Source organism: Anabrus simplex, chromosome 5 (assembly GCF_040414725.1).
Source record: "Anabrus simplex isolate iqAnaSimp1 chromosome 5, ASM4041472v1, whole genome shotgun sequence".
Classification (NCBI taxonomy): Eukaryota; Metazoa; Arthropoda; class Insecta; order Orthoptera; family Tettigoniidae; genus Anabrus; species Anabrus simplex.
Window position 1 is genome coordinate 190244936 of NC_090269.1, and position 24442 is coordinate 190269377.

The 24442-nt window shown below is 37.5% G+C and overlaps 1 protein-coding gene across 1 annotated transcript in view; it reads left to right on the top strand.

Moving 5' to 3' along the window:
• didum (dilute class unconventional myosin) overlaps positions 1–24442 on the top strand; it is a 616021-nt gene that overhangs the window by 356746 nt on the left and 234833 nt on the right. The window contains exons 4-6 of the mRNA XM_067147235.2: positions 15470–15614; positions 15699–15855; positions 21964–22183. Of these exons, the coding sequence (XP_067003336.2) occupies positions 15470–15614; positions 15699–15855; positions 21964–22183 (522 nt within the window). The remainder of the gene's footprint in view (positions 1–15469; positions 15615–15698; positions 15856–21963; positions 22184–24442) is intronic.

Consider the following 24442-nt stretch of genomic DNA (forward strand, 5'->3'; position numbering starts at 1 on the left):
TGCTTCTAAGAAGTGCGTTACAACCGCAGCAAGATCTTTTACATCGTCCATAAATAGGAACGAACTGCAAAAATCCTTCTTTTCGAATAACATCTATAACGTGTCTTACTATAAGAGTACGTTGATCAGTTAGTCACGTGTTGAGTTGGTTCTACAAAAATAGCATTTTGGATTTCAGAGATGATTACTGAAAGAATTAGTCCCCATTATTTCTCCTTTCAAATGGTGGCTAACAAGTATGATGGAATCCCTCTCCCTGCACTGCGTATTTCTTTGTGTTCGTGTAAGAATTAGGGTTGCCATACGTACCGGAAAACCGGGATTGTCCCGGATTAGAGTGGTATAAATGATGTCCCGTTCGGCTGACTAAAAGTCTCGGAGTTTTAAAAAGTAATCCCTGTACTCCTAAAGGAAATACAATTTAAACGCCCGTTCAAAAACTTCGAGTAAATTGAATGGTCGAGACTCAAGAAGTATCCGTTAAATTTTACCTTATCGATGTTATCCATGAAGTAATCAAAGTAACCTATCGAATTATCGCTTCTTTCTACGTATTATCCGCACACTTTATCTTAGTGCATTTGTGTACGGGTTTGAGGAGTAAGGAGGGAGCTGTCCCGGTATCGATAGTGCTGCCTGGTGCTGCCAACTGAATGAAAATGAAATCTGAATTGAATCGAGAATATGATTGATCGATATGAAATTTCTAAACCGTTATCATCTTAAGCCAACAACTATGTCACATACACATTATATAACACTATAAAACCTTTCTCGATGCGAATCTTGTTCCTAGCATGAATTCTATACTTTGGCTTTGTTGTGTAAACAACAGTGCTAGTACGTAAAGTGTACGCCAGATGTCGCACAACGATGCTTAAGCGATTCATAGTTTGTTTCAAAGGTTGCCAGTACGAATCTCGAAGATCCCCGAGGTCGACCGATTCAGCACTAGGGTGTAAATGCACCAAGATAAAGTGTGCGGATAATACTTCCATTGTTACAGATTGTTTTCAATTAGAATACTGGAAAGAATCTTGTTCTATTCTTTGTTTGAAGAAGAAGAAGAAGAAGAAGAAGAATCTGTACGAATCGATTAAATTCAGTGTGGTATTCTGAGTGAGTGAATATTTAACATGTATAAGCATGGCATCGAAACGGAAAACGAAATTTAGAGATGAATACGCCAAAGATTTTCCTTCAATAAAACGAGGTAGAAGTGAATATGAGGCGAAATGTAAACTATGCAAGTAATTTTATTTTATTTTTTTATGTAAGAAATAGAACAAATGATTGATGAAAGAATTTTGTTTACGGTTTACCGTTAACCTGAAGTTAGACTTGGTAATTTAAAAATAATATTTTTCTTTACAGTTGCTATTTTTCGATTGCACATGGAGGGAAAGTGACATCAAAGATCACGTAGGTACAGTGAAGCACAGGAATTATTTGTTAATATGTATTTGTCCCGGTTTTGTGGCAGACGATTATGGCAACCCTAGTAAGAATGGGCCACAGTAACTTGCAAGTTCCAAAATACCCAAATAATATCCATTTTTTTACTGAACGAATTGTTTCGTCAGATGTCTTAAGAGTGTCCTTTCGATGCTAAGAATTTAACTGTATTCATTCCCCCGAGTGTTTTTGAGCGATTAGAATAAGCTACCATGCGGTTACTTTCTTTACTATTTTCATGTTCTGATGTAGCTTTCAGAACATGTTTCCAGTTAAGTTCATCTACACTAATAATGAAGTTACGGATTGAGAAAATAATTTACACCCACAACTATAAACTTTTCCCTTGATACAAGTTTGTGCAATTCCTTCGTTTGGCAATTGTCTCGAGAACATTGCTTGAATAAGTCATATTTCTTAGATTTTGTTATTCTCAGTTTATATACGTGGAGTGATTTATCAGAATTATTTTCTATATTTTGACATGTTGAAGGTCCCTTTTCCATCCAATAATCCCATAAGATGTCATCAGAATGTGACCTAAGACCGGGGTCTCATATAGAATAGTGAGTGTTTCCTGAAATAATGGTACTTGTACTTAGGGTGACCAACTATTTTTGAAGAAAATGAGGGAGATTTCTATATTCTTGACCAAAAATAAGGGAGATTTAGAAGACAAAATTTCACAAAAGCAATGCAGTGAAGAAAGAAAAAAATACTTTTTTTAGTACTTTGAGCAGACCTAAATATATTTTGCAACAGATTTTTCTCCCGACAATAGTTTGCCATAACGTTTTACAAATTCTAAAAATTAAGTGTAAGAATATGTGAAGTTCATGGCAACTTGCAGGTCTGATTTGATCAGCTTTGTACTGCTCCTATTACTAACATCTGTCCACTTCTTATTCATAAGAGAAAATACTCTCTCTGTATGAGCAGTACTACCTGGTATGCTCATAACATAGCCTACCAACTTTCCAAAGTTTTCAGAAGTTATATTCCTCGATTTTAGGCTACTGAGAGCCGCCATCCATTTCTGGCTCGAGTTACCCTCTAAACACACAGCACATGTTACTGCACACTTACAACTACAAAATTCCTCATACAATTGATCTTCATTCACACAATCCAGTTGGATACACTCTGCGACGTCATGTAGCGGTATGTCATTGAATGTTATTCCCTTTTAAAAGACAATTACTATAACATCCATTTGAATGTCCAAAGTATACTGTTCTTTTCATAGTATGAAACTGTATGAGTAAAGTGACATACTGTACTGTATAATGTTGGACGGTAGATATCCGAGGTACGCGGTTATGCCTTGGAAGTTGTTGCGCAGAAACTGTAGTTCAGAGGTATTGCAGCGATATTTTATGGTAATAAAATCACATATTTCTTCTTTAGGAATGTTCTTGTTAATTTTTTGAACCATGAATTGAAATATTAATGACCGATTATCGGCTTAAATCGTTATCCACATTCGTGAGTTGGTTTAAGGACGTTGTCATACGCAGTCCTCATTAATGGAAACATGTTTACCGGGCGAGTTGGCCGTGTGGTTAGGGGCGCGCATCTGTGAGCTTGCATCCGGGAGATAGTGGGTTCGAACCCCACTGTCGACAGCTCTGAAATGGTTTTTCGTGGTTTCCCATTTTCACTCCAGGCAAATGCTGGGGCTGCACCTAAATTAAGGCCACGACCACTTCCTTCCCACTCCTAGGCCTTTCCTGTCGCATCGTCGTCATATGACCTATCTGTGTCGGTGCGATGTGATACAAAAAAAAAAAAAAAAAAAAAAAAAAAAAAAAAAACCTTGTTTATTAACAACAACAACCACAATATTAGCAACACAGAAATACAGTTAAATGAAATATACAAAAAGACCTTCATTAACAACCGTCAAAAGCGCTTTTAACACACTAAGAATATACACAATGACCTCGCATTTAGTTTAGCCTTATTACTTCAACTTTAGCCATTATCTCTTTAAGACATACAGGAGTTTTTATGAAGTACCTAATTGTGATTGGCGGAAAATGGCGAATCAAAATGTAAAGAGTTTGTGGGATGGGTTTAAAGCAATAGTTGAGGAATGTGAAAACAGGTATGTACCCTTAAAGTTGATAACGAATGTTAAAGACCTGCTTTATAACAGACAATAGAGACTAAGAAGGGGCAGATTGAAAAGAAATAGTTTGAGAGGTTTGTGAAAGTAAGGATAAATAAAATAAATTTACTAGAAAATTGAATCTAGCAAAGGATAACATGGTGGCAAGCCATAATTGACAGTCATACAAATTTTAGTAAAAACAAATGGAAGGATATGTATAGATACTTCAAGGCGGAAACAGGTTTGAAGGAAGACATTTCTGGAATCATTAATGAACAAGGGAGTGTATATGTGAGGATTTACAGAAAGCAGAAATATTCATTGAGCAGTATGTAAAGATTATTGGTTACAAGGATAACGTCTAGGTAGAGGGGGTGACTAATAGTAACAAAGTATTGAAATTTACCTATGATAAGACATTTGCAATAAGATAGAAAAGTTGAAAATTAGAAAAGCAACTGGAATTGATAAAATTTCTGGCGATATACTAAAGGCCATGGGTTGGGGGTATAGTACCATATTTGAAGTACTTATTACATTTTTGTTTTACGTTGCACCGACACAGATAGGTCTTATGGCGATGATGAGTTAGGAAAGGCCTAATAGTGAAAAGGAAGCGGCCGTGGCCTTCATTAAGGTACGGCTCCAGCATTTGCCTGGTGTGAAAATGGGAAACCATGGAAAACCATCTGCAGGGTTGCTGACAGGAGGGTTTGATCCTGCTATCTCCTGGATGCGACCTCACAGCTGCGCCCCTAATCGCATGCCAAAAAATTTATTTGACAGGTACCAGTACGGCACTTTTTTTTTCCCCAAGTTCATTTAAAACAGAACTGCAATTTATTGACAGAGAAATTTATTATAAATATTTCTGCAGATGGTCTGTGTTCACAAATTTAATTTTGAGTTTTCATTCTCGCAAGTTGATACCATGCGTACGTGTTTCATTTGTTGGTAACGCAGCTGGAAAAGAAAGGTTGTTCACTTTGAGTGTTTCCAGTGTCAGACCATCATGTCTCTATCAGTTCTGCAATATTAAAGTGTTCAGTGATAACTGTATTGGTGCAATGTACAGCAACATAAAAAATGAACTTTAAAATAAATTAATTATTTTGGAGCTTAATTAAGAGGTTGACGGATGCACTGTAAGGGCACTTTACTGAATGTTTTTGTGAGGCATTGCACTCATTAGAGCAGTTTTAGAGCTTTATAGAGCTCTAAAATCTTTTTCATTGATTATAAAATTGCATACACCACTGATGACACACTGCAGCACGACACTGTTATACCATCATAAAAGGCCGTCTTGTGCCATTGGTGGTGCACAAAACAAATTGCCTAAATTCTCTCCAAAACTGTTGTATTATGTACATAGAACATTGCTCAAAGGGTTTTATGAAGCTTGTATTGTCATAGCATTCTGAATATGCTCAGAAATGTCTTTTAAAAGGCATACTGTCTGACAGGCAGCTACAATTCAAGCATGGGGAATTGCTGCATCATCCAGAGCAGTTTAATACACCAAAGAAAAATGTCCAGTGGGTTTAACTCCAGAGAGTGTAGTGGCCTTGATAGTGCATTAAGGTGTCTGTGAACACAGACTGAAATGTGTCGGAGCGCTGTCATGCATGAAACTTTAAAGAAACCTCTCAGAGAAGTTACTTACGACTGGGACTGCGTGAATCATATGTGGGTATTGGACTTATTCAGGCCACGTACATCAGTTTATCCATGACATGGTTACACATGTAACATATTGAAAGAAGTATCTCGGATTTAATTCCAGGAATTAAGAAGTGTTGGAGTGCACTACTTACAGTAGAGACAGATAACCTGGCAATAATGCATTTCTGGACCCATACTGTTACTTTTTTTCCCTTTTCTCCTCCCTATGTGAGGAATTCATTCTTGAAGTTTTACTCAGGGGGTTTGTTACACACTGTATTGTAAGCTGCTTTTCCAACTTGGACAGTTGTTGAGTGACTGAAGTTATTAGGGGAATTGTGAATTGTTAATTCTCTTTGTTCTTGAAATTACAAGTATAATTAAAAAAAAACTCCTTTCAAGGGAAATATGATACAGTACCATGGCTGCTTGTTTTTGGATTAGTACTGGAATATTGTATTCCAAATTTTGTTTCGAGTGATAACATTCACTGTCAGAATGTAAGTGAAATGATCAGATTGCAGGTTGGGAGTGAAACTCGGATCTTAGAGATTTTTCCTCAATATATCATTTCCGAGGATTTATTTTCTTATCTATTTATTCTTTTGATACATAGCTGTTAAGCAGGTGATAGCTTTGTAGAGGTCAACATTATATTTTTTATAAGTTTATATTTTACCTGAGATTGGATAAGTGTTTACATTGTTCCAGTTCCTTGTCTTCAAACCCGAACCAGATCCTTCCGCCACTATATGGATCTCCCCTGTGATCCTGCATGGTATTCTCCTGGGAGTATGTTAAATTCACTTTTAGTTGTATATTTGATCTGTAGAAATAATTTTGATGATAATGGTCATGATAATAATAATAATAATAATAATAATAATAATAATAATATTGATAGAATAGAATTATAGTACATTTCGAGAGTTTTTATCCCTTGAGCGTAAAATTAGACATTTTTTATTAGGTGGGGAAATGAGTTCATTCTACACAATCTCAAATATTCATCTGATGAAGCTGCAGACCCACTTACACGTCAAAGGCAGAGAAGTTGCCAAGATCACCATTCCAAGGGTACAACAACATAGCAATTTGTTAATTCAGTTTATAGGTGTGATATAGCAAGCATCTATTACATTCGGGTAGGTGCAGCTTCTCATTATGTTCAGTGGTTCACTGGACCTCCTGTCACTATAATGCCACTTATTTTCCTAAGAGTAAAATCGGAAAGGATAGTCTTGGTTAGTCGGCCGTCTTCGCTTAGAGTATAAGGGAGCTATAGCCAGCCCAGCTGGGTGGTTCATTCTGCTGAGTGAATCAGCAGCAAAAGCTTCTAAAATAGGTTTAGATGGGATAAAACTGTTGAGAGGTACAGGGAAAATCTTTTTAAGAAAAATATTATACTCACTACAGCAAGTTTGACTCATATACTTCCCAACAGTGTAACTCACGCTATCCTTTCTCACACTCGCACCATCCTCCTTTCTCCAAATTGGCCTGGAACAAGTGGAACAAAAGCAGAGTTCATATTTGTTTTATTAACACTTAGAGTTTGGCTGATGTATTTCTAAGAAAATTGTTCTTGGTAGTAGTTGTAAGGTTGATTTCCTGTGGTGTATATATCCGTTTCCTCATGAAAACTGGTGTTATGGATATTCAAATATATTTTACGTACGTTTTTAACAGTAACATCTATGAATGAGCTAAAATCCATGAGAAAATGCTATATTAATTTTTTTACGGAGTTACCGTGGAAGGCAGAGGTGAAAGAAGGTGCGGGCTGGAATGGGTCTAACTACAAGGCCGAAAGATGAATTAAAATTTCAACAAAGGTTATATTTTCAATAGACAACAAGATTCAACAAATTTTCACTACCTGTAGGTGAAATAACAATAAAAAACACAGGTACAATGATAACTTTTACAAACGAAAGCACAAGTTCAGGGGTCTTTCCAAATTCTGGGCTTCGATCCCCAATTTTGCAATCCTTGAGCAACTAGCCCAACTTTACCAAATCACACATTTGATCAAAGGGCAGAAAACCCCTTCATTCAAGGAGCATTAGCTCCAAAAACCATATCTGGCCTCCTAGAGGCTCTTTACCACATCAGAAAGAGCTGACCTGCTCTCAATTTTCCAAGCTTATTAACACGTTCAGTACCTGCTTCTGAGCGGGACACTTGAATGCCTGGACCAGCCATTTTCATGCCTGGCCCTCTTGACGTGCGTCACTTAATACAATTTACATTTACTCCTAAACTATAATTGTTAGAAAAAGGAAACTTTGTGCTTACCTCTAGTAAATATTTAGGGTGTGATATCTGGTGTCACAGGTTTCAAAATACGTCTAATTTTATACAGCCTATCTGTATTTTTGGCATAATGATTACTGTCACCGAAGTGAAGAAATGAAATAATATGAAAGAAGAATGTTTGGAACATTGTTTTAGAAAATATCGGAGTGAAAAACAGGGTCTTCGATCCAGTACATTTTTATATCAGGATTTTGGACTAATCGGTTTCCACGATTGCATGATCGAATTCTCTGTGAAAGGCCGGGGCACTGCAATTATCACTTTACTCGCGTATAGATTGGTCTGCTGACACTCATACTGATAAAATTAGTCATTCATGAAAATACTCGCGTAACTCAAAATATCCTGCTTATTTTCTATTTGAACGTTTATACCTGAATTCTCTGTAAATGGTGGAACGGGTGGACAATAACTAGGATGATATGTATCAGGCACTTCACTTTTCTCTATAGGCCTATCGGATTTGGATTTTTTTGAAAACAGTAAGTATTTCTTAAGGGAAATCCTACAGCTTCCAGTGACGTTATGGCGGTTGGCAAAAAAAAATAAATAAATAAATATATATATAAATAAATAAATAAGATTCTCTTCTAACTCGATGCCTGACAGAATATTTTGCAGTGTTTGTACTGATGCAGGTTCATTCGAGTCCAATGAATTAACTACCTCTTTGAATACTTCTATGTGCTGACCATAATACAAAGCTGCATCCAGCCTTGTTCCCCATCGTGTTAACACTGGCGCAGGAGGAAGTGGGATATTGGATGCTGTTGATCAAAACAACTTGACTCTTGAAGGAGATTTAACAAAAAAATTCTTTGAATAGGCCACAAATCGAGAATTGTTAAGTTAGAAAAAATGCCTTTCAGTGTTTGTCTTGATTTTACCATATACTGTAAAAACCTGCATCGGTAACAGATCAAAGTAGCTGGTATTTGATTCCAGATGGCCATAATAATTTCAATGCGTCCATCACACACTGCGTTACAGTTACATTGTTAGTGGCCGGCAATTCACACACATTAAGGAAGATATGGTATCATCTTTTGTTCCTTATTCAAGGTGCCCACAATTACATTAGCAATAAATCGGCCCTCAGAATCAGTGGTTTCATCAGTAGACAACCACACAAAGTGATCCACTAATTCAATTTGTAAATTTGACAATACGTTATTGTAGGGACGTCCTATGTAAGTCTTAAGCAATGTACTTGCTTCAGGCACATGTTGTCGGGTGCATTTGGCAAGAAAATGTTTTAATGTGGGTTTATTAATTTTATACTAGGGAATATCAGCAGCTAAAAATGCTTGCCACAAGTCGTAAGAAAATTCACTAATAGTTGTTTTTGAAAAAGCTCTTTAATTGCGAGTTTGCTAGTTAAATTCTCCTTATGTTTTGCTGTGTTTATGTGTTGAACTATTTGAAATCTTTTCTCGCTCCCTATAGTTTTCTCACACGCTCCACAGAACAGTACCCTGTTATCTGTAGATATTAAGTCACCTGAACACTCCTTCTGTAAATTAGTTAATCTACAACTCGAAGTTGCTCTTATTTTTGGCATTTAAAGAACTTTTTAATGGACACTTTGTACGCGAAACATAGTTTGGTCACAACCAGTTCACAACACCGTTACACGACTCGTTGGACAGCCAGTCGACAGCTAAGCACAAAACGTAAGGGTAGATGATGAAACAGGGGATTCACTGCGTGGCATCATAACTCCTCAGCACAACCCAAGATGCATCATCATGCGCAACATTACTGTCAACATCAACCAGATGAAAAAAGCTGATTAAAAAACACTGTAAAAGCCATTTAAACTGATTAAAATGTCATATAGGCGCTAAAATATTAAAATATGATGCATTTTCAAATGACTGAAAATTCCATAATTCGTGCACATAATGTATAAGCATACATTTTTAACCCCTCAAATAAAACCATGCAAATGCATGAACTTCCGAGCCCTACTTATAACATTGTGGAATGGAAATCGTGACACAAAAACATGAACTTCTAATAACATTCCTAAACCAGGTTTGCTCTCCAGGAAAGTACTGCTCCTCATTTGGTGCATTCTGCACTGTGAATTAATTGTTCCATAATGCTGAGACCATCAGTTAAGAAAAATGACTGTAGATGCTTGTGATATCACAGTTCTATCTAAACCAAATGAATAGCTGACTATGTTGTAGTACCGTTGATTGTGGTGATCTCGGTAACTTCTGACATGATTGTATAGAGGGTATGCAGATTTATCAGGCAAATATTCTTGGCTGTGTGCAATGAGCATATGTTTCCACTGAATACTAGCATAAAGAAAATATCTATAGAGATGTGTTGTTACAAAGTTGCTTGTTCAATAGAGAAATGCTCATATTCAATCCCTGCTTTCATTGCCATTGATTCTCAGGGAAAGTACTTGAAATTAAGTGTAGAACCATAACTTTAATCTGTATTATTAAACACTCTGATGGAAATCAAATCATCTTGTTAGATAAATGTTCTTTGTATTTTACTTTTGTGTGAAAAAAACAGAGCTTGATTCTTGGCTATACTCAGTAAATTGATTGGAAGCAAAAAAACATTTTGTAGGGCAGATGAACATTTTATCATCCACACAGAGTTTCATATGAAACTTTATCAGTTTTATCACTGTTTTGGTGGGTTCAAAATCATCCCTTGTTTTGGTGGGTTCAAAATCATCCCTTTTCTCCCTTTTTATAAGGAGTTGATGATCCCATTACCCCCCTCCCCCCTGCATTGAAACAATAACTGCAACCACCACAACCACACCACTTCTTCGAAATTTGTATATTCAGTTTATGAACTTTTACTAACCAAGGCTGCCAAAGTGACGTTAATGCAAGAGAATGCAAAGACCACCATATAATCAGACTGAGTACCACGCTGAAAAGTTTTTCTACAGATATTTCACCAATGTATCTACAGGAAAATTGATGAGCCAATTTGTGACATGCAGTCTGGATTCCATAAAGGCTTTGGAACTTAAAATGCTTTGTTTGGCATTCAGGTCCTTGTTCAGAGATGCAGAGAGGTCAGTTGCCTGGTATTTATGTGCTTCATTGACTTTGAGAAGGCATTTGAGAGTTCAGCATGAGAAATTGATCATATTGAAGGGGGTAGATATAGATTGCAAAAATGGTTGTATAATTAAAAACCTATAATGGAAACAAAGTGGGATACTGATTCACATATGAAGTCATGATCAAACTAGGTGTGAGGCAAGACTGTGTTCTGTCCCTTCTACTGTTCAGTCTGTACACGGAGACCTGGTTCAGATAGGTTCAGCATGATGTAGATTGTGGCATCAAAGCGAATGGAGTGACTATTAACATCAGATATGTTAATCTCATTGTCCTTATGGCCAACAGCATGGAGAACCTGCAACAGACCTTGTTGAAAGGAATGGAGACATCCAAAAACGTTGGTCTGAACTTCAACTTAAACAAGACTAAGTATAGATTGTGAGCAAGGACTTGTCGTAGATCCCAGTCTGTGGATCAACAGATTTCCAATGCAGAGGATCAAGAAAATTCTGTAATTGTGTACCTAGGCAGCGTCATCAACGAACACTGGGACCATTTCCAAGAAATAAAGTGCTGCGTTGAGAAGGCCAGGACAGCATTTACAAGCCTCCGTCAAGGGCTCTGTAGCAGAGAACTACCATTATAGCTTCAGCTTAGGATAGCACAGTGCTATGTGTTCTCCATTATGGTGTCCAGATCCATGGCCAAATGGTTAACGTGCTGGCTAGTGATGCAAATTCCAGTGCCTCTGTTGACACTGGTGTGCACAGTGCCAGTGCCAAGCGCATCACCATGCCAAAACACCAGTGCCATGGCACTGTCAGTGCCACGATGACTACTTATTCATTTGACTCATATAAAAACGTTTATGCTTCATGTATTGAACAACAAAGGAACTACACATAGATATACCGTAATTTATATGAATATTTACATGCAAAATACTAGAAAATAACCCTCAAATAAGGTTTCCATTCACATTCAAGAAAAGTATTTTTTTCACTTTATTCGCTGACAGTCTGTTTCATCTGTTAGTCAAAATTTACATGCAAAATACTGCTGAATAACCCTCAAATAAATTTTCCATTCACATTCAAGAACAGTATTTTTTTCAGTTTATTTGCTGACAGTCTGTTAGTGAAAATTTGATCAGCTTTCGAAAACACACCTTCGGCAGGCATGGGTGTCCCCCCCCCCCCCCCCTCTCTCTCCAAAAAGGTTGATGTTCAATTGCTTAATATTATACCAGATTATTTCATAAACTGAACTTGCTGACAGTTGTCTTAGCATCTGTTATAACCAGAAATTTCCGTAAACAACTTAATGTTGCTGACGTTATATGTGGTTTTATATTCAAGAAAATTGTTAATGTGGAAAAGATCCTGCGGGCGCACATGTCGGCAGGCGCGGATGTTGCTGCAACACACAACTTCCAGACAGCTAAATAGTAAATGTTGGGATACTCAAGCTTTCTTCCCAACCACCATTTAAATGGATCTTCCTGCCTAGCTATTAAGGGGTCTTTCAGGTACGACGAAGCATATGGCCATTTTAAACATGTTATAGTCATTTGAACGATATAAAAGATTTACAAATATCTTGCACTACTATGTACTGGTTTCTATCATCTGGACTGATAGCTCCACAAAGGGCTACCTGCCATTAACACGGAGTTCAATACAATCGATAATATAACAAAAGAGAATAAAGCATAGTGTGGCACGGTCCGGCAGCACTTGTTAGGATGGGCTGACCAGTAGGTACTATAGAAGTGATCTGTCCTGGTACTGCCACTGACACTGGCACGGATCTGGGAAGCACTGGCCTGTACGTGCCGTGCCGTTGGAACAAGATAGTCACTTGGCCACACACAATAGTGCTTCGTTTGGCAACAGTGCCAGCTGCCAGTGCCCGTCATACTGTTCGATGTATTCATGGAAAAGCAGACTTGATTGATGGTTCTTATTCTTACTAACTGTATATATAATGTCAATATTCACGTCGCAAACCTTTTTATTCTTGTAAACATTTCACAGATTTATTTTTATGGCAGTGCCACTGGCACCAGTTCATTTTAAATCATGGCACCATGCCTACTGTTCCGTCCCTGGCACCGGTGTCGAAGTACGGTGCCAGTGCCTTCCTTACATTACTAGTGCTGGCCTTTGGTCACAGGGGCCCCAGGTCCGATTACCGGCAGGGTCTGGAATTTTAACCATAATTGGTTAATTTTACTAATACAGGGGCTGGGTGTATGTGTTGTCTTCATCATCATATCATCCTCATCACGACGCGCAGGTCGCCTACGGGAGTCAAACCGAAAGACCTTCCCCTGGCAAACCGAACATGTCCTTGGAAAGGCTAGATTAAGCAGCAGGGAAACCTTTCTGGACAGTAATAAAGAATCTTAGGAAGGGAGGGAAAAAAGAAATGAACAGTGTTGTGAGTAATTCAGGTGAACTCATAATAGATCCCAGGGAATCACTGGGGAGGTGGAGGAAATATTTTGAACATCTTCTCAATGTAAAATGAAATAATCATGGTGGTGTTGCAAACAGCCAAGCTCATGGGGAGGAGGAAAATGATGTTGGTGAAATTATGCTTGAGGAAGTGGAAAGGATAGTAAATAAACTCCATTGTCATAAGGCAGCAGGAATAGATGAAATTAGACCTGAAATGGTGAAGTATAGTGGGAAGGCAGGGATGAAATGGCTTCATAGAGTAGTAAAATTGGCGTGGAGTGTTGGTAATGTACCTTCAGATTGGACAAAAGCATTAATTACGCTTATCTATAAGCAAGGGAACAGGAAGGATTGCAACAACTATCGAGGTATCTCATTGATTAGTATACCAGGCAAAGTATTCACTGGCATCTTGGAAGGGAGGGTGCGATCAGTCGTTGAGAGGAAGTTGGATGAAAACCAGTGTGGTTTCAGACCACAGAGAGGCCGTCAGGATAAGATTTTCAGTATGCGCCAGGTAATTGTAAAATGCTACGAGAGGAATAGGCAGTTGTGTTTGTTTCGTAGATGTAGAGAAAGCATATGACAGGGTACCAAGGGAAAAGATGTTCGCCATACTGGGGGACTATGGAATTAAAGGTAAATTATTAAAATCAATCAAAGGCATTTATGTTGACAATTAGGCTTCAGTGAGAATCGATGGTAGAATGAGTTCTTGGTTTAGGGTACTGACAGGAGTTGGACAAGTCTGTAATCTTTCACCTTTTCTGTTCGTAGTTTACATGGATCATCTGCTTAAAGGTATAAAATGGCAGGGAGGGGTTCAGTTAGGTGGAAATGTAGTAAGCAGTTTGGCCTGTGCTGACGACTTGGTCTTAATGGCAGACTGTGCCGAAAGCCTGCAGTCTAATATCTTGGAACTTGAAAATGAGTATGGTATGAAAATTAGGCTCTCGAAGACTAAATTGATGTCGGTAGGTAAGAAATTCAACAGAATTGAATGTCAGATTGGTGATACAAAGCTAGAACAGGTCGATAATTTCAAGTATTTAGGTTGTGTGTTCTCCCAGGATCGTAATATAGTGAGATTGAATCAAGGTGTAGTAAAGCTAATGCAGTGAGCTCGCAGTTGCGATCAGCAGTATTCTGTAAGAAGGAAGTCAGCTCCCAGACGAAACTATCTGTACATAGGTCTGTTTTCAGACCAACTTTGCTTTACGGGAGCGAAAGCTGGGTGGACTCAGGATATCTCATTCATAAGTTAGAAGTAACAGATATGAAAGTAGCAAGAATGATTGTTGGAACAAACAGGTGGGAACAATGGCAGGAGGGTACTCGGAGTGAGGAGATAAAGGCTAATTTAGGAATGAACTCGATGGATGAAGCTATTCGCATAAACCGGCTTCGGTGGTGGGGTCATGTGAGGCGAATGGAGGAGGATAGGTTACCTAGGAGAATAATGGACTCTGCTGTGGAGGGTAAGAGAAGTAGAGGGAGACCAAGACGACGATGGTTAGACTCGGTTTCTAAGGATTTAAAGATAAAAGGTATAGAACTAAATGAGGCCACAACACTAGTTGCAAATCGAGGATTGTGGCGACGTTTTAGTAAATTCTCAGAGGCTTGCAGACTGAACGCTGAAAGGCATTACAGTCTATAATGATAATGTATGTATGTATGTATGTATGTATGTATGTATGTATGTATGTATGTATGTATGTATGTATGTATGTATGTAGAGTCCTGGACTATGACAAAAGCCACCATAAGAAGATTAGAAGCATTTGAAATGTGGGTTTACCTTTGCATGCTGTGTATCAACTGGATAGGTAGAGTATATAATGTGAAGGTATTGACCGGGATGTGTAAAGTAAATAAACTGTGTACTGCTGTTAAGGTCAAGAAGCTCTCCTACTTTGGCCATATCATGAGGCAGCTGGAAACTTGCACCCTCCTCCAAATGATTATACAAAGGAAGATTGAGAGGAAGAGAGGTCCTGGGAGACCCCGCACGTCTCGGCTGGAGAAACTGCAACAGTGGTTCATTCAAACAACTATTTCGTTATTCCGCACAGCCACCAAAAAAAACTAAGATAGCCAAAATGACTGGCAACATCTGATGATGGATAAGGCACTAGAAAAAGAATAAGCAAGGCACTAAACTTGCTACTACAAATTCTCTGGAATTAAAATGTTCTATGCAGAATATGTTAATATACTTTGTGTGTTGTTTCTGTAAATTGAAGTGAAGTTCAGATTAGTTTCACATAATGATCTATAGATTATGACAGTAGGAAGATCAGCATCCTGAGGAACTAACTGTTAATTTAATTTATAGGAATGATATTGCTTGAAGCAAGCATCTGGACAATTGTGTTGATGTAAAAATGTATTTTGTAATGTAGGTATTGTTCTGGTGGCCATCAACCCATACAGTGAACTGCAGATATACAACAGTGACACTGTGTGGGCGTACCGTGGTCAGGCAATGGGAGACTTGGACCCCCACATTTTTGCTGTGGCAGAGGAAGCTTATACAAAACTGGAACGGTGAGTTGCATTATTGTTGCCCCTTTCCATTTCCATTTATATTGTGCCAAGGTTAATATGTATATATTGTGGTTATATTGCCAGGGAATCGAGAGATCAGAGTATCATAGTATCTGGAGAGTCTGGTGCAGGAAAGACTGTTTCAGCTAAGTATGCAATGAGATATTTTGCTACTGTGGGTGGGTCTGCCACTGAGACCCAAGTGGAGAAGAAGGTGCTGGCGTCAAGTCCTATCATGGAGGTAAGGCAATTTTTAAGTCAATACCTAATTAAAGCTCAGGTAACTGTTCTTATATTTTAATAGATCATAATAATCATCATCATCATCACCACCACCATCACAATCATCATCATCATCTACTAAAGGCAATGCCTTGTCGCTGCAACCACATCTGACGATCCTCTGCTAGCCTCTTCATGTTGCTATATGAACCACATACCAGTTCACCGACTGAGTTCCCGATGTATGACATCCTTGGTCGTCCCCTGGGTCTCTTTCCCAGCAATACCTTCAGTGATGGTATGGAGAAGTCATGTCTCAGTACCTGTCCAAGGAACTTTGTTTTCCTCTTCTTTATCGTATTTCATAAAAAACGATCCTCCTTTATATTATTTAAAACAAGGTCATTTGCTTTTTTTATCCATCCAACTTGTTTTTGTAATTTTTCTCCAAAACCACATTTCTGCAGCCTCAAGTTTTGTTTCTTCCTGTTTCTCTAATAATAGATTATAGAAAGAAGAAAAACTTTCTTGCTGCATTAATGGGTTCTACTATATTTCCTTATCTTGATTGGTAATTTTGTTGCAACTTGTGTTTGTTTTCTTGGGGTAGTTAAAAAAAAAAAAAATTGACATCACATAAATTTAGACATAGGATTACAGAGTACATAAAAAAAATTTGGAAAATTCCCCATATGTTTCTGGCTGATCCTTCCATGAGTTGAAAGTGTGATAGACTTGAATATTGCTCATCAGACCTTTCCAGAAACCAAGAGAATTTATATTTTGTTCCTGAGGATGTTGCATGCTTTTGGCTCATATTCTGTTACATCCAACAGCTTAAAATAAATGTTCTAATTCAGAGAAAGTCAAATTGTGTGTGATGGTAACCTGTGATATTTAAGAACTCTCAAACTAAGCAAGGTCTATATGAAATCGTGCCGAATCACAGATGTGATACTGTGAGATGAGTGGAATAACATGGGTCCCCAGGTTAAGTCTAGCATTATTTCCACTAACTCTGTCTAATTTCTACTTCCATCTTTCATGTCCAACTTTCTTCAGTCAACTCTTGTTTTTCGACCCCGATGTATTAGATTTTGAGAGATCAGGGAATAGTTCATTTTCCTGCCATTCATTGGCCTTTACTTTCCTTTGTCTATAATAACCTAAATTTCCAGGAGGTTAGAACTGATGATGATAATGATGATTTTACATCCCATCAACTAGGCCTACTTTTACAGTTTTTGGAAAAGCTGAGATGCCAGAATTTTGCCCCTCAGGAGAGTTTTTACCTGCCAGTAAATCAACCACGATGAGTGCCTCAAATATCACTGAATGATCTTTATTTCCCCGCCTTAAAACAAATCTTTATTGGCTAAGCGACAGGCTGAAGAAACAAATTTAAGAGCAAGGTATATTGGTCCCATTAGTAATAAGCTACTTCAGAGATAATGAGGTTGTGATAATTGGTTGATGACTAAATACAGTAAATAATTTGTACAAACATTGTACTTAGGGATCATACAAGCATATTGAGCAGTTCAGTTTGTCTACATTCTCATTGAAGGATATGGATAATGTGTAAAGAAAATGGAACTAATATGGAAAAGAGAGCAGTACATAAAGTATTGAGGTCACTCAAAATATGGAAAGGAACCCCCAAGATTTTTAAAAGAAGTGATGAATTCAGCAATAATTGCCAAATCCTCGTGGATCATAAGCAGTGGAAAGGAAAAAAATGTACGACAGGTCATATACATGAAGATAGGAACACACAGTGGGATGAAAATGACAGATCAGTGTAGGTAATGGGAACAGTAGAAAGAGGAAACTAGTATATGTACACACAAAAGAACAATATCAGTTTTCCAAATCTTCAAAGAAAGCAAGCAAGCAAGCTTGTAGTTTTATGACTATTGGTAGCAGGATTATACTCATGGGTCGTCCAGTTTTATGTGGAATCCAAACTGCAGGGCCATGATATTCTGTCTTCATACACAGATATCTTCAAATAGACAAGCTCTTATAGTACATCATCAGTCTCAGTTTTTCTACATCCATAATACTGGAAAATGTTCTTATCTTCAGAACTTACCTAAGTATTTTTACAGTCTGTTTTTAAAATAAAGGTTTATCGTTAAGTATTCACTGTGTGCCGTGAAAGCTATTACTTCAAAGTATGTGCCATTTACAAAAAAGGGCAAGACTGTATGTAAATTGCAAAAAACTGTATTAACTCACATTTTGAAACCAAGTTACAGCCATGGAATAATTTTATCCAAGCCAAAGTATTGAAAAGATGTTGAATTAATATTGCTAAATTGCAAATGTTCCTGCCATAAAGGAAAATGTATGATTTCTAAACAAAACAAAAAACAAATTTTCCATGGCATATGTAGTCCACTAAGGGCCTTCATCTGCCAAGATGGCCTGCTGATATTGGAATGTGGTGACTTCCTCAGCTACCGGTATATTGCTTGGGTTTTCATATATTACACAGCTCCTCAGTGGAACTCACAAGCCTAAAAGAACACCATCCTCAACTTGTCGGATTGAAATTCTTGGAAAAGTTGCGAATCGATACTTGGGCCTCCAAGAGCAAACACGCTACCCCTATACTACATGGCTGGTTTATATGAAATCTAGCGTGCACAAAATATGAAAACATAGAGTTGCATTAAAATTAAATGATTGCATTGCCCACAGGCCTTTCTGTATTTATGGGGTATTGGCCACTAGACTAACAACCCAAGATACTCATGTAAGTTCAGTTATGGGCCAATGACCTAGATAGTGGCCCCTTAAAATAACTAATTCAGTCCTTTTCATTGTCGTATGATACTAGTAACTAAAACACAAAGTAATTGAGGTTACAATGTAGGTGGTACAACATGATCAAATGAAACTCAGCTGCAGTTCTCTTACACCATTTATATACATCCAAAGAAAGTCTAACCTCTAAAACCATATTTAATATTGTTGGTGTAATCTCTTCGTTGTTATTTTTGATACAAATTAAGGGAAATGTTACAATTAAATACAAAAGTGTTACGGGCTTGAGTGCAATGCTGAGAAGTTCAAAGGGAAATACAATGCTGTCCCCCTGATCAGTAAAGATATATGAAGTGAAATCAGCAGTGATGGATTTCATGGGAAGAAAGAAAGTAAGTTGTTACCAGGGAAATAGTTCCTTTGTTTTGTATAATTTTTATTATTCATTGTAAAATAAGGCCACTATATAATGCAATAAGTTAATGACATTTCTGAATTTCTTGACACATCTGAACATTTTTTGACCATCCTAAAAAGGTGTCATTTCATTGTTTGATTTTCTTGGTAGTTTCTAAGATAGTCAACAAGATTTTTAGACTGTGCCAAATAAGTGAAGTGCTGAGCATAGAAGGTGATATTCATGGGTGGGTTATGTAAGAGCCTACATAATAATCAGGGTAGCATTCTCATCACGGGAGAGTAGTTTAGTGTTTGATCATTGATGAACTAATTTTGTATGTTGGGATGGGAAGTGCGGGTACAGGGGGGAGTGGGGTTCACCCTCTTGCATCTCGATAGATCATTAAAAAGGTAGGTTAAAGTGGGTAGATTGTGTAATATAGTGTCATTTATTCAAAGAACATAAATTCAGTGCATTTGATTCAGTTAAATCCAGTCATGAAAAGTTGATGGCCTTGGAAATTTGTTTGCTGGTTTGTTTGTTTCTCTGAAGGTTCTTTCAGATCTCATATGATTGTCAAAAAACAGTCTGGAAGATAGGAAACTGGCTGAAGATAACGCCAAACAGCGTCGAAACTAGTTCCAAGTGTAAATATAAGTTGCAAATAAACTATAACATTTATTTGTATTGAAAAGGTGGACCCTTTTAAGTTTCCTATCTTCCATTCTCAGTTCAATACGGACAAAAATGAAATTCTTAGATTTAAATATATATATAAAACAGTCTAGTAAATAAAAACCGAAGTGCAAAATAAGCAAGATCCAAATCTTTTGACATCCAGCCATTGTTCTACAAAATTTTAACAAAAGTTAAAGATATAAGTTAACAACTGTGATGATGGCAAAAGTCCAGAAAAAAAAGAAACGGAACATATTTACTAATTACACTTTGGGCTTGGTGGTGGTGATGATGATGATGATGATGATGATGATGATGATGACGACAACTTGGGGCCAACTGGACCCAGGAAATGAAATGGCATATGGCTTTTAGTGCCAGGAGTGTCCGAGGACAAGTTCGGCTCGCCAGATGCAGGTCTTTTGATGTGACGCCCGTAGGCGGCCTGCGCGTCATGATGAGGATGAAATGATGATGAAGACAACACGTACACCCAACCCCGTGCCAGTGAAATCAACCAATTACGGTTAAAATTCCCGACCCTGCCGGGAATCGAACCTGGGACCCCTGTGACCAAAGGCCAGCACGCTAACCATTTAGCCATGGATCCGGACAGCCCAGGAAATATATTCTCAAAACAGAAGAGTGCATGCAGGAAGAGTTGAGGCAACCATGGTTGTTACAGATAAATATTTAAAGTGAACTTGGTTGAGACAGATTTCAACCCAAAAGTTGCCCATTTTCTTCTGGAATACCAAAGGGGACATGAGGAAGAGGGTGGAAAAAGGAAGAAAATACTATAACAGTTAAACTAGTATGTATATTGTTAAAAGCATTACTCAAAATAACAAGTACAATTAGAACAAGATGAAACACTTACACTATCAAAAAAGGAGAAAGTTCAACTTTTGAACATTGCAACCTCAATTAAATTAAATTAAAAAGATGATTACAGGGAATTACTTACATACTTAATAATAATAATAATAATAATAATAATAATAATAATAATAATAATAATACATTATTTTCAAGAGATATCAGGTACCGGTACTTGAGAAAAGGGGCAAGGATAATAAAATTACATAAATTCATGAACTGCAGAGAGAAAAGCTAAAATAGGATCTGATTTTAAAGGAATTCACTAAACTAGTTTTCTCAACCATGGAGAAAGAACAAAATATTAACTATTGAGAAAGTGCCCCAACAGATCACAAAATCGCACACTAAATCTGGTACTATCATTAAGACCAATCTATCTTAAGCATCACCAGTAAAAGGAAACATTGCACATAGTTCCATTATGAACTGCACAAAATTTTACATAAAATTAAGGAAAGATTTGAACAGCAAGCTTTTAGAATCTAATAAAAATCACCTTCATAATATAAAATTTTTGCAAATGGTCTAATTTTGACCTATGAAAGCAAAGAGGAAACATTCCTAGCAAGCTTGTGCTCACAAAGGCTGTCCATTGAATGTATAGTGAATTTAGGTCAAAACACGATCAGATAATTTAATATATTCATGATGTGGGTGAGAAATATAACCTGTGTTCGATGCAGAGAAAACGTCTGATTGCAAAGGGGAGGGATAAAAAGATGTTAACACAAGCAAACATTCAATGACCAAGATGGAATAAGGCAGATGGCCTTATCAAGTTAAAGTTCAAAGATGGGCCAAGAGGAACGTAGTAGTGCACTCTTTTCGCTACCTAATTGCTGGCACGGAGATGTCGGCTGTAATGGTAAACGTTAATGCAGCTGTTCACTGAGGTCATTGCTGGTGCAGATTCTCCCCTTCTTCTCAGTGATTGAAGCATAAACTCCATTTTGAGGTTGTTATACAGGGCTTATATAGTACAGTAGGCATTCGGAGAAGGGTGGGGAGGGTATGGAATCTTCACCATTCGCTAAATTGTGGAATGTTCTGGATCTGTCTGGTGCAGACCACATGCTAGGGAATGACAAGGTGATGTCACTTCCGAGGCCGTGCTAAGTGTCTGGTAATTTCTTTGCTTACAGATAGGTAGAATAGCAGATGTAGTACAGGATGAGTTCAGGTTTGTGGTGAAGTTGAAAATTGCTGGCAGTTCAATGGTGAGTAGATACTGTTGCATAACATAAAAGTAAAATACAAAGTTTGTGAATTCAAATTCCCTGGCATCTATAGTATCTCTGGGCTTTTATACTTTAAATTAAAGATATGAAAGAAGCATATCAGGTTTATTTCATGTGTTAAGTGATCTAATACCTTTCAGATCCTCTTTTCTTTCAGGCAATAGGCAATGCCAAAACAACACGGAATGACAACAGCTCTCGTTTCGGCAAGTTCATTGAAATTCACTTCAACAAACAATTTCACATCCACGGTGCCAGCATGCGGACCTACTTGCTGGAGAAATCTCGTGTCGTGTTCCAGGCTCCCGAAGAACGCAATTATCACATTTTCTATCAGCTGTGTGCTTCACGTAAATCATTGCCTGAGCTTCAGTTAGGCAAGTACAAGTGCATTCCATTATTAGAATTTGAATTATATAGGGTATGTACCTGCCATATAAACCATATGACAAGACTGCAGTGGGAAAATTTCTCTCAATGAAACGGGTAGCTGAACCATAGATGCAACCACATTGGATGAGTATCTGTCAAGATACCAAACTAATGAAAGGTTCATTGAAAAGGGGTAAGAGCCTTTGGAAGTTTCTAGAGCAGCAGTTTGAACAATTGTAATAGTTACGAGATGTAAGACTGTTTAATAGAAATTAACATGAAAATATGGAAGTTAACTGAGTGACTGCTAGCAAGTTTAGTTATCTGTGTGACCTTGTTGTGTTCTGTGTAATGATGAACATGTAAAACATTTCAAGGTACTGTATTTTGATCTTAAATCTTAAGTAAATTTTTTATTTATTTGCATGTTCTTCAAATTGTAATTCAGAAGTTCTATGTCATTAAAAGTTGAAACACATAATTCTTTGAAATGTGGTTCTTATTTTCTGTGGTGACATTTGTGGATTTGTTATAATTGTCTAACATCTTAATGTATACAGACTGCGGGCAGCAAATGTCATTTTCTTACATCGAGAGAGTTCTGTTAAGCAGAGTTTGATGCAAAATATCATTATAATACTTAACTTGATTTAGCTAGATGTTGAAACTGCTGCATGATTGAAGGCACTGCAAAACTACAGCTGTAACTCCCATGGTTATGCAACTCACTCTGCATGGTTAAATTCTTCTGGATAAAATATTTCAGAGGTAAAATAGTCCTGTGTTAGGATTACTGTTGTCAGATAGAAACTGAGCCAATGCCCACCCCAATAATGTAGGTATATGTGGCTGCTAGTTCTGTAGAAATGAGGAAATCAAATTAATATACAATAAAATAGATAATTTAAAATGATATATAGATGGAGATGGAAACCTAATTGTGATGGGAAACTGGATAGGGATAATAAAGTCAAGGAAGAATAGGTGTAGTAGGAGAATATGGACTGGGTCAGAGGAATGAAAGAGAAAATCAGTTAGTAGAATTCTGCACTAATTGAAATTTAGTCCTTTCTAACATTTGGTTCAAAACTCACAGAAGTAGATTGAATTTGTGAATAAGACCTGAAGACACTGGAAGATATCAAATGGACTTTATTATGGTTAGGCAGAGATTCAGAAATCAGGTGTTGAATTGCACAACCTACCCAGGGCCAGTCATAAACTTTGACCAGAACTTGGTGGTTGTGAAATACTGACTGAAATTTTAAAAAATTCAGGAAAGGAAGGAAAACAGAGTGATGGGACATAGAAAAGTTGAAGAAAATTAAAGGCAGGAACATATCAAAGGATGTGTTGCTGAAGGACTAAATAAGGAAGTAAAAAGTAGACAGTCCTGAGGAATGAGATCAGTAGTGCTGCTGATGGAAAGATAAGGTTGATAAGATCAGATAGGAATCTGTGGATAATTAGTGAAATTTTAGAGTATTTGACGACTGGCTGAAGTATAAGAATGGAGAAGATTAAAAGTGCTGGACAGCTAAGGGAGTGAAGCATAGGGATTTTCAAAGTTGTATGGTTATAGAAAAGACAGATGCTGAATGTAGGAAAATCAAAGAAACTCTTGAAAAAAGGGAAATTAGGTGCATAAATATTAAGAGCACAGATAGAAAACTACTTCTAGGGAGAGAAGATATCCACGGTGTGCAAGCACTACCTCTTATCCCACAGTGCTCTTCCAATGTATTATCCTCCTGAAGACTGGTCATGCCTCCCAGGCACACGTGGATATGCAGTCCATCAGAACAATGTTCGTTGTGTTCATGTTCCTGTGCTAATGTGTATAGGAAAATTAACCTTGAATGCATTATACTGTAGGAGTGCGTAAATTCTTCATGAACATATACATTCCTACAGTACGGTACAATAAGATTCATTTTCCTTTACATATCGGCATAGGAAAATGAACTCGAACATTGTTCTGATGGACTGCATGTCCATCTGTCACTGGGAGGCGTGACCGACCTTAAGGAAAATAATGGATCGGAAGAGCATTGTGGGATGCGAGGTATTGCTCACACACTGTCGATATGCTGAAATATGACTGTAACACATTGAGCAATTGCATCAAGAACGATGTGATAATGTTGATGGTTTAGGAATTCCAAATTGCAGGTCAGGATTTGAGAGAGCATTGTGGAACATAAGTGGAAAAGGTACATGGAATTTATGGTGTACCCTCATAATTCCTGGAAGAAGTCAGCATG